Raw genomic sequence first — 12887 nt, 5'->3', positions numbered from 1 at the left:
TTGTTATTTAGTGTTAACCTATGGTTTTAAACAGTGTTAATAGTGCATATATTATGCTAATAGTGTTAATAGTGCATATATTATGCTAATAGTGCATATAGTATATACCTTGAGACCTAATATCGTTTTATGCCTTTAAATCAATGTGCCTTTAAAATATAGTTCCGTATTTTGCCTTTAAATCCCTTAATTAGTCGTAAAATAAATGGATTGCTCCTCTGTATTAGTTCATACCAAATTGACATATCTATCTAATGACACCAAACTAGTTAAAGTTCAAAAATATTTTTATATGAAATTTCACGTTATATATGCAGATACAAAATAAAAATAAAAAATAAAAAATAAAAATAATTGCAGATACAAATAAAATTATTGCAGATACAAATAAAATTTATACAGATAAAATATTACTAAGATAAATTCAGAATGATTCCGTTAGCCACCTATTGTTGGCATACATATAATAAAAAACTTTTTATAAAAGTCCGTTTTACATAAGAAGGCTGTTAGAGTCTGATTAGTGATGTGGTATCAGATACTCCAGTGCACACTCTCCTTGTGTGTCTTAGTTTAACTCTTAGATTATGTATACATTTGTTGCGAAAAATATGTAGTGAAGTTGTGGCCACAACTGAGTTCTTTTACTTATCTTCCGTGTCTCCAAATCTAGACAATGTAGTGTTGCACTCCCCCTAACCGGACTTCTGATTGTGTCTTACCTCGTTTATCTTTGGGGTCTTGGGAAGCTGTACGCCCGATGGTATACCTTAATGGAGGATCAGCGTCTCTCCGTTTGAAGTTCCCGGCGGCTTGCTTCCTCTCCCTGACGTCGTGTGTCTCACGTGTTCCGTTGGAGGCCAATCAGGTTTGGCCTCCAACGGAACACGTGAGACACACAACGTCAGGGAGAGGAAGCAAGCCGCCGGGAACTTCAAACGGAGAGACGCTGATCCTCCATTAAGGTATACCATCGGGCGTACAGCTTCCCAAGACCCCAAAGATAAACGAGGTAAGACACAATCAGAAGTCCGGTTAGGGGGAGTGCAACACTACATTGTCTAGATTTGGAGACACGGAAGATAAGTAAAAGAACTCAGTTGTGGCCACAACTTCACTACATATTTTTCGCAACAAATGTATACATAATCTAAGAGTTAAACTAAGACACACAAGGAGAGTGTGCACTGGAGTATCTGATACCACATCACTAATCAGACTCTAACAGCCTTCTTATGTAAAACGGACTTTTATACAAAGTTTTTTATTATATGTATGCCAACAATAGGTGGCTAACGGAATCATTCTGAATTTATCTTAGTAATATTTTATCTGTATAAATTTTATTTGTATCTGCAATAATTTTATTTGTATCTGCAATTATTTTTATTTTTTATTTTTTATTTTTATTTTGTATCTGCATATATAACGTGAAATTTCATATAAAAATATTTTTGAACTTTAACTAGTTTGGTGTCATTAGATAGATATATCAATTTGGTATGAACTAATACAGAGGAGCAATCCATTTATTTTACGACTAATTAAGGGATTTAAAGGCAAAATACGGAACTATATTTTAAAGGCACATTGATTTAAAGGCATAAAACAATATTAGGTCTCAAGGTATATACTATATGCACTATTAGCATAATATATGCACTATTAACACTATTAGCATAATATATGCACTATTAACACTGTTTAAAACCATAGGTTAACACTAAATAACAATAATATAGTGTTGACCATTTATAATCACGAGGTGATAGATAGACACTTGGAACAATTGGAAATACACATGAATAATATATAATAGATAATACATATAATTACCACATACAATAGTCCAACTCACAGCTAGAACTATTAGCGCTCCCCACACCCCCTCACACATACCTTGCTTAACCCTGATATTGGGAGAATATCAGAATTGGGGTAGCATTGTGAGCTGTAAAGGTTTGATAATAGTACACGCCACACACACCCCTAAACACAGATGGTAAAAACATTTGTCTCCATTAAATTCTATGGATATTTTTAATGTTACCACCAGTTTCTAAACTTTACCACCTCTTTGGAAACTAGGCCATAGTCCCCAGAGATGAGTCTAGGAGGTACTATACACTGCCAATGAGAAGCACTCCCAAATCCAAATAGTGTCATCTTCGTTCATTTTTTTTAGGTAGTTCCAGTTTTACACAGTTAGTGATCTAGGCAGAGCAAAGACAGAAGAAAATGAAAGAAACAAACAATAAAATAAAGGTAGTAACATGAGGTGAAAGATTAGGTCCCCACCAGTATCTCCTGCACTACTGTTATAGATTGGGTCCCCACCAGTATCTCCTGCACCACTGTTACAGATTAGGTCCCCACCAGTATCTCCTACACCACTGTTATAGATTAGGTCCCCACCAGTATCTCCTGCACCACTGTTGTAGATTAGATCTTCACCAGTATCTCATTCACCACTGTTATAGATTAGGTCCCCAACAGTATCTCCTGCACCACTGTTATAGATTAGGTCCCCACCAGTATCTCCTGCACCACTGTTACAGATTAGGTCCCTCACCAGTATCCCCTGCACCACTGTTATAGATTAGGTCCTCACCAGTATCTCATTCACCACTGTTACAGATTAGGTCCCCACCAGTATCTCCTGCACCACTGTTATAGATTAGGTACTCAACAGTATCTCCTGCACCACTGTTATAGATTAGGTCCTCACCAGTATCTCATTCACCACTGTTATAGATTAGGTCCCCACCAGTATCTCCTGTACCACTGTTACAGATTAGGTCCCCCACAAGTATTTCCTGCACCACTATTATAGATTAGGTCCCCAACAGTATCTCATTCACCACTGTTATAGATCTGGTCCTCTACCAGTATCTCATTCACCACTGTTACAGATTAGATCCCCACCAGTATCTCCTGCACCACTGTTATAGATTAGGTCCTCAACAGTATCTCCTGCACCACTGTTATAGATTAGGTCCTCACCAGTATCTCATTCACCACTGTTATAGATTAGGTCCCCACCAGTATCTCCTGTACCACTATTACAGATTAGGTCCCCCACAAGTATTTCCTGCACCACTATTATAGATTAGGTCCCTCACCAGTATCCCCTGCACCACTGTTATAGATTAGGTCCTCACCAGTATCTCATTCACCACTGTTACAGATTAGGTCCCCACCAGTATCTCCTGCACCACTGTTATAGATTAGGTCCTCAACAGTATCTCCTGCACCACTGTTATAGATTAGGTCCTCACCAGTATCTCATTCACCACTGTTATAGATTAGGTCCCCACCAGTATCTCCTGTACCACTGTTACAGATTAGGTCCCCCACAAGTATTTCCTGCACCACTATTATAGATTAGGTCCCCAACAGTATCTCATTCACCACTGTTATAGATCTGGTCCTCTACCAGTTTCTCCTGCACCACTGTTATAGATTAGGTCCTCACCAGTATCTCCTACACCACTGTTATAGATTAGATCCTCACCAGCATCTCCTGCAACACTATTATAGATTAGGTCCCCCACCAGTATCTCCTGCACCACTGTAAATCTCCTGCACTACTGTTATAGATAAGGTTCTCCCTCCACCAGTATCTCCTGCACCACTGTTATAGATTAAATCCACACCAGTATCTCCTGCACCACTGCTATAGATTAGGTCTCCACCAGTATCTCCTGCACCACTGTATATCTCATGCACCACTGTTATAGCTTAGGTCTTCACCAATATCTCCTGCACCACTGTTATACATTAGGTCTTCACCGGTATCTCCTGCACCACTGTTATAGATTTGGTATTCACCGGTATCTCCTGCACCACAGTTATAGATTAGGTCTTCACCAGTATCTCCTGCACCACTTTTATAGATTAGGTCCCCACCATTATCTCCTGCACCACTGTTATAGATTATGTTGTCCCCACTGTTATGTAACTTTGTGGTCAACTTTTTACACCCTAAAAGTTTATGGTGCAGAAACAAACATCTCCTTCCTTCATACAATTTATGAGTTCCCTTCTTCCACACGTCAGCTGCCCTATAAAGTGCCCTAATACAAACACCAGATTTCTAAAATCTTTTATATTGAATCCTGGCTTACATATGTCGGCTACTGCCATACACTGCTATAAAGCCTATTCTAATAACCAGCTGCCGTAATAAACTTCTACAAGATTACTTATTACTCAGATCTGCTGCTCCCAATAAACTTTTATACAATACCTTCTTAAATACTCAGTCACTTCTATACATGTATCAAATACACATACAGACTTCCATATAGTACCACTTATAAGCCCTCTTTTTTAAAGGTTGCTATTTCATACCTTAGATTACCTTGAAACTTGTCCTTTATAAATATGAACCTAAAGTTCGATTTCAGTTGAATATAGTTCATTTTAAATATACAATATACCATTCTGATATATATATATATATATAAACAGAACAATAGTATTATATAATATAACTATAGTAGTATTATATAGCCCATACTACTAGTACGGGATTAAAAGTTACTAGCCCAGAAGGAAAAAGTTACTAGTCCTTTCAGTGTAGAAGATAGGAAAAAGTAAAATGTTTACTCCTACGCTGCAATTTCTTACTTATTTGAGGCTAGAGGCATATTTTTCAAGAAAGCTTTATGCCCCGTGTTTCTGGCGAGCGTGAACAGACGTTACCAAGGAGTAATAAAGCAGCGGTCTAAAGACAGCTGCTCCATAACTTGTCCGCCTGCTCTGAGGTGGCGGACAGAAATCAACCCGATCGAATATGATCGGGTTGATTGACACCCCCTGCTAGCGGCCGATTGGCTGCAAATCTGCAGGGGGGCGACATTGCACCAGCAGTTCACCAGAACTGCTGGTGCAATGATAAATGCTGACAGCGTATATTGTTGGCATTTATCGATGGGCAGCGATGTGCAGGGGACATGATACACTACTTTGTATCATGTCCACTCACACATTGTTAAATATGCCCCTAGATCTCTGATGAGCTCAAATTTATCTCAAAACCACAAAAGGAGAAGATAATTAAAAATAAAAAAAATAATTACAGAAAACTATAAAAACAGCTTTTTTTTTACAAGAAAGTAAAACAGTTTATGAATTAAAGAGACAGTGCCAGTATTATAAATTAACCAGTAGTGTACCTACTCAACAGAGGGCCTTAGTGCAAAGCCGGATTGGCCTACCAGGATACCAGGAGATTTCCCGGTGGGCTACAGCAGCTTGGGCTCGAAAGCAATAATTTAAAGGGGTGATTAATGGATGTAATTGGGTTGTAGGTTGCCTTTTAATTCCCAATCCGGCCCTGCCTTAGTGCAATAATAATATACATGATGATCATTCACTGTATAATTATTTTGATGTTAAATAGATGGAACTGCAACCTATAATAATAAAAGGCTTTAAGACTGTACACATTCTGCACACACCTATATATAGACTGATGCTATGCCCCTCCCCCCAGCACTTGTGCTCTGGTGCCATTGCACCTGCTGCACCAATACTATTTCCGCCCCTGATATTAACTATAAAACCATAAAACAACATTCAAATGCAATGAAAAGTAATATTTGCATTCATAACCATAAGAGATGACGTCTCCCAACAGTTGTCTGTCAAGTCAGACAGTAACACGTTTCAGCACTATGGAATTTTGTGGCGCTATACAAATAAATAATGATGATGATAATAATTTCTGAGCCATGCCCCTTCCTCTGGTGTAATTAGCTGGAAGAGTCACATAGCATTTATATTTTTTTTAAACAATCAAATAATTTATGTTAATAGTAATAATATATTTTCTCACCTGATTAAGTGATTCAGTACGCAAGGCCATTTCACTATCCTACATTCTGATTGGAGGTTAGTGAAAAGCCTATATGCAGTATTAACTATAAAGAGAAAATGATCTTAATAGATGAAAAGAATAGTGTGACTATATGTAGACTAGTGATAAAATTAAACAGTGCATGTGATAACAAGGCTTTTCCACTACCTTCTGATTGGAGGTTAGGGGAATGTCAACATGCAGCACTTTCTTTACTAAACTCAAAAATCTTACATGTAGTAAAAAATATCCTTAAAGAGGCAACATACCCATTTGATCCATTTTACCTGCTGGAGTGTATAAACTTGTTTACAGATAGCCCATTTTACTTTATATCAGTATTTGAAATAGCTGATTTTACCTGTGATATCTACCTATATTGAACGTTTCTAAACTTAATTATAGGCTCTAGAAAAGCTGTGAAAACATAGCCAGCAGAAGAAGTTACACTCCCAGTGAGGGTTTAGGAGAGATAAGTAATAAATTATTAATTTTCAATGTTTCTCTTTAAAGGGACACTGAACCCAATTTTTTTTTTCATGATTCAGATAGAGCGTGCAATTTTAAGCAACTTTCTAATTTACTCCTATTATCAATTTTTCTTTGTTCTCTTGCTATTTTTATTTGAAAAAGAAGGCATCTAAGCTAAGGAGACAGACAATTTTTAGTTCAGACCCTGGACAGCACTTGTTTATTGGTGGGTGAATTTATCCATCAATCAGCAAGAACAACCCAAATTGTTCACCAAAAATGGGCTGGCATCTAAACTTACATTTTTGTTTTACAAATAAAGATACCAAGAGAATGAAGCAAATTTGATAATGGGAGTAAATTAGAAAGTTGCTTAAAATTGCTCCTCTATTTGAATCATGAAAGTAAAAAAGTGATTTCAGTATCCCTTTAAGAACCAGGCTTTGGTATACAGACATAAGCATTTGTGTGCAGAAAGTCATAAAATAAGGAGCTCTGAATTTCCAGTAAGCTCAGCCTATTTAAATGGGTTATGGTTTCAAATAACAACACCAGCTAAGCTATTTAATATACAAAAATAAACATAAATAAGCAATTTCTCATACATTTTATACTTTGCAGATGTTATAACAAGTTATTGGAAAAATCTTAAAAGAAAACACAATTTTACAGTACACAGTACACAGTCACTTTAATACATAAAAAATAGTTTAACTCTATATATAGTTTATCGATATATTTAATATACACTAATACAAGGCTAGCCTCTACTCTGATTGGAGGACTGTGAAAAGCTCATATGAAGTATTAACTATAAACACAAAATGTTCTTAATAGATGAAAATACAGTAATGATTTGACTTTATATGGGCTATCAATATATTTAAATAATTCATACAATAACATAAAGCTTTTTCTGCTGCCCTCTGATTGGAGTTTAATTGAATATATTCATATTCACTCAGTATTTTATTTACTGAACTCCTACTAGAGGTTAGTGAAAAGATTACACACAGCATAAACTACAAATGTAAAATGCTTTGAATACATGAAAAATGTGTTTGATTATATATATATACTGTATATAAGCTATTGATATATTAAAATAATACATGTAATAACATAAGGCTATTTCAGTATCCTACAACCTGATTGGAAGAGAAAAATCGGCATGGAATATTGTTTACAAAATATAAAATATGTTTAGTTTATAGGTACTAATGTTTATACATCAGATATTGCTATATTTAAATAAAATCTATAATACAATAAGTTTATTCCAATATCCTTTTGTTAGAGGTTAGTTAAAAGCCTATCTATATAACTTTATTTTAACATAATAATAATAATAATAATAATAATAATAATAATAATAATAATAATAATAATAATAATCTGAATGCATAGGTAATAATTGTTTGACTTTATGTGGGTGGGGTTTTGATACATCCAAACAGCCTTATACTACTAAACATACTATCTAATCATCATGCAATTTTATTAGAAGTTAATTAAAAGCCTCTATGTAACATTTATTATAAATGTACAATGTTAATATAAGGCAAACAATGGTGTAACTATCATTCACATGCTGTATCTATTTATTTATAAACTGCATATAGATAAATAGATTATAGAGATATATAGGCAGATAGATAGATGATAGATATAGATAGACAGACAGTATACAATCAGTACTCTCTGTTATGTAAATAATACATATTTATTTAGTATTTACTAGAGTATTGATTGTATAGAGTGTTTTAATATGATTATGCACCCTGGGTCTCACACACACACACAGGTATGTATTTTTATATATATACTATCTTGTGTTCCTTTATTTCAATTTCCCAAAACCAATGACCTTATTTCCATTACAAAACAGATATTAAATAAATAAATAAAGGATTAGGGAAATGCTGCATCTTGTTTTTTTTTTCTAACGAGTAGTTAAGTGTTTTCGGGGCTCCGATCCAAACATGATTCCCCAAATCCAGCCCTTGTCAGCCAGTCTTAAGTTGTTGGAGCTCCCCAGGAGGAGGGAGTCTAGGAGGCTGTAAAAAGGGCGGGGAGGAGGATGGCTTTGCAGCCGGTGGGAGGACAGCTAAGGGGGATGGTTTTCATAAAACGACTGGGATGGATTTGTAAAGCTTTAGGGGCAGGTGTTGCTGAATCCTACAGAGCTGTGTTCTGCTGCTGCTGCTGCTGCCTATCTGTCTTTTATTCAGCTTTATAGGATCAGCATGGAAACCCCACTATTTATCCTCCTCTGCTGCATGGTAAGTGCATGACTCCCTAATTTAAAACTTAACCCATATACCATGCTGATTATAGCAGGTTCATTATGTTTATATTGAAGATGGATTTTTAGTGGGGTTTTAAAAGATGCTGTACAGCATCCTCCCTATAGAGAGATTCATATCAAATGTTTATAGAAATGTATACATTATATATGTGGTGTATATATATATATATATATATATATATATATATATATATATATATATATATATATATATATATATATATATATATATATATATATATATATATATATATATATATATATATATATATATATATATATATATATATATATATATTAAAAAAACAGCCCTTTATACATTCTTAATAAATTACTTTAAAAAGACTTGCAACATGATGGAATGGAATTAGGTCTTTATTAAGGTTTACATTTCAGCTATTTTGACAGGCTGACATCATAAGGATTAAACTTTAATTTCTGTCATCCGAGTGAGGACATATTCTAGTAATTTTGTTTTTTTCAACATAACCCTCTCCTGTATTTCTATAGTAGGGGTGGATACATTTCTAATTTATAAGACACGTTATTAAACAGTAAGGAACCTGGTTTGTTAATATGTAGGTGTTATTTTTACATTTCTATAATAGTGTTATAATTACAAAGGAGATGATGTTGTTTTAAGAGTATCTGATTTATATGTTTCAGTAAATGCTTCTAACTCAGATCTGCAGTGTTCTGGGGTTTGGCTGTTAGAGGATAATGCAGTGATGATAATTACCGTCCTATTACTGCGCACACAAAACCCTACACGCTCAGATTTCAGCAGGGACTGCACAATGCCTGTCCTTCCATATCAAACCTTTCACACGCCCCCTCTTCTAAAGAAAACCCATTAGGATGTATCAATTGAGTGCTCTCTGGTTTGTTCATAAACATGGTTTTCTGATGCCATATTCTACATTTTGTCCTCATTTATGACTCTCTAGGCTTGAGATGCAGAATCTGACGTTGAGACATTTGAAGGAATCCCAGATCCTGTATTCTCTGGACCCCATAAGCTTGATTCATATCCTAGTACAAAAATACATTGATGTTGAGGTTATGTAGCATCTGCTCTTTCTATTTATTTATAGTGGAGACTTCCCAGATAAAAAAATAAATCTGGGAAAGTTAATGCTGTAGGAGGCAATTATCAATTAGATTTGTGTTTGTAGGAATACTTATAGGATGTGATTGAGGTCTGGCAGAGATGTTCAATGGATGTGTTAGTGATTTAAAGGAGGAAATTCTGAATTAGCTTTTATTTTTTGGATGGGCTACAAAGACTGTTTATCTAGATGTACTGGAATAGATTAGTGGAGTGATAAACTAGGAAAGCAAACTTTGAATGGTATTTTTATATGGGATCTTTTATATGGAATAGGGAGTTTGGATTTTTTGAAGGGCTGACAACACATGGATTATTTGGGTTGATTTGTAGTAGAACAGCATATAATTGGACTTGTTTTATGGAGATTGTGGATGATCAGATAAAGGTGACTTTTAGTTTAATTGTAAAACTTGAGAGGCAGAATGGGATTATGAAATGACAATGTTTTCCTTGACATCTAATCTGGGTTTAGTGTTTGATAGTGATGCTTTGGGTAGATGTTCTAGATAGTAATTAGTAAAAATGTTTCTTTTGCTAATTGCAGGTTTTATAATTTTGCAAAATGTATTTTATAAACCATTGGTTGGTAATGGATTGGTAATATGATGATTTGATTTTGATTGCTGTTTCCAAATAACTTATCTATTCCAAAAAACAAATGAAGAAGGGCATATAGTTTGAATATAATATACTGGACAAACTGTAGGTTTTGGTAAAATATACACTGAAATGCTTGAGGGCTGTCAAGGTAATCTGAATGCAAGTATGGTAATCCATATTACTGATAGTTTTAAAGGTTTAATGTATATTCTGGATTGGGTGTGGAATTTTATTGAGGAATACTTAAGGGATGTAACTTTTTTAGACTTTTTTTGCAGGAGAAATGTTTAAATATATTATATTTTTGAAAACTGGATTTTTTCACTTTTGAGAAGAATGTTGGGAAACCAAGTTTAGGTAAAATTATATTTATAGTTTAGAAACAGCTATTTTTTTTTTAAAAAAAAGCTAATTTTAAAGTTTTAGAGATTATTAGTATTCTGGATTATTGGTGGTATTAGTATACTTTTTGTTTGGGCTAGTTTGGTTATCAGGTGATATTCCCAAACAGAGGTCAGATTCTGTCATTTGGTGATACACTGTATATTTTAAATGTAATAAAATTACAATTTACATAAATTAATACATTTCTGTGCTGAAAGTTCTTTTGCATTATGCTGTAAACTTGATGGGTGTCAGCTTTGTTTGGCTGTTGGGGATATTTTGATTGGACAAACATGCTGGGATATGGTGACTTTCTCTGAACTGAATAAAAGGTTTGCTTTGGTTACTAGGGGTTTTCTTTTTTTGGTGGGATGGTTGGTAATTTGGTGGCAGCATGGATGGTGTTACAGGTTTTATGACTGGATGATTTTCTGACTGGTTGGAAGGATAAGAACTGTCTAACATTTGTGAATGGATGATGTTTTTGCCTCTCTTTTTTTTTTTTTACCTTAGCTCTGTGTATATCTGGTTAAAAACGTCAAAATAACATAAACTACATTCCTTAGAGTTGTTAATTACCCCACCCATTCAGAACAGCTATAGGCACAGCAAGCAACACTTTGACGTCAGCTCTGACACAAAACATGCAGAGTAACACTCAGCACAGATATTGATAAACCGCCACCAAACCCCTAGGCACACTCTAGGAAAATAAAACACAGATCCCAGAAACTTCTGCAACACAGGGTATGCAAGTGCACATGCACACACTCACACTCGCCCACAAGCACACACCTATGCACGTATAAACACAAAAACACAACCATAAACACAGTGTGACATACAAGAGAGAAACCTCTATCAGCTATCACAGTGTGACACACTGATATAGTTGTATGAAAGACACACATACACACACACACAACACAAAACAAATTCAGAGGCAAATCACCCACTCACACAAACACACAGTATAATGCACCATACACATATAAAGCACAAAATCATATGCCTACAATATAACACACTACAAGAGCATGTAGTGTATTTTAATCTTTGTCTGAAATGTTTTGAGTGCAGAATATTTGGCTCCATATGAAATTAATTTTTCTAGCGTTCACATCCTTGTCTATTTGGTAGAGCAGAAAGAGACAGCTTTATACTGCATAGGCACACAGAATAGATACATAGCTATCTACACCACACTTACAAAGACAGTGACCCACAACAAGAATAGAAATACCTGTACATTTTAATCACCAAATACACAGTGTGATCCAGAAACACCTTCACAAGCATGCACACACAACATAAAGGGACCCTTACACCAACACCACAGGTAGAGAAACAGCTACACAAAATACATGCACAGTATGGCACACACCATAAAGAAATATACTATAGCTATACACATGCAATGTGCCATTCCAAATATACAAGCACATATAAATACACAGTGCACAGACAAATATATCCAAGTGCAATAAGTGCACATAATGTGAAAATGATGAGGAGCCTGCACTATTACACACAGTGTAGCAAACAAGACAGCATCATTTACACATAGACACACTAGCAGTTTGTGCAAGCAGGAATATTAGCTCAAAAACAATATAACCAGACAAATTGTATGCAATAAAAGATTCACAAAACACACATTGTACACAAAAAGCATACTAACATGCTTATACAGTATCTCACAAAAGTGAGTACACCCCTCACATTTTTTAAAAATGTTTTTATATCTTTTCATGTGACAACACTGAAGAAATGACACTTTGCTACAATGTAAAGTAGTTAGTGCACAGCCTGTATAACAGTGTAAATTTGCTGTCCCCTCAAAATAACTCAACACACAGCCATTAATGTCTAAACCGTTGGCAACAAAAGTGACTACACCCCTAAGTGAAAATGTCCAAATTGGGCCCAAAGTGTCAATATTTTGTGTGGCCACCATTATTTTCCAGCACTGCCTTAACATTCTTGGGCATGGAGTTCACCAGAGCTTTACAGGTTGCGACTTGAGTCCTCTTCCACTCCTCCATGACAACATCACAGAGCTGGTGGATGTTAGAGACCTTGCGCTCTCCCACCTTCTGTTTGAGGATGCCCCACAGATGCTCATTGCTCAATAGGGTTTAGGTCTGGAG

General features: G+C 35.3%; 1 protein-coding gene across 1 annotated transcript in view; it reads left to right on the top strand.

Annotated features, from left to right (window-relative positions):
• Window positions 1–8501: 8501 nt before the first annotated feature.
• The window catches only part of NGFR (nerve growth factor receptor), a 103543-nt gene continuing 99157 nt past the window's right edge, over window positions 8502–12887 (top strand). The window contains exon 1 of the mRNA XM_053700165.1: window positions 8502–8616. Coding sequence (XP_053556140.1) covers window positions 8581–8616 — 36 coding nt within the window. The 5' untranslated portion in view covers window positions 8502–8580. The remainder of the gene's footprint in view (window positions 8617–12887) is intronic.

The sequence above is a fragment of the Bombina bombina genome, chromosome 1 (assembly GCF_027579735.1).
Source record: "Bombina bombina isolate aBomBom1 chromosome 1, aBomBom1.pri, whole genome shotgun sequence".
NCBI classification, from domain to species: Eukaryota; Metazoa; Chordata; class Amphibia; order Anura; family Bombinatoridae; genus Bombina; species Bombina bombina.
The sequence above is the reverse complement of the archived record's forward strand: the minus strand, read 5'-3'. Positions and strand labels throughout refer to the sequence as shown.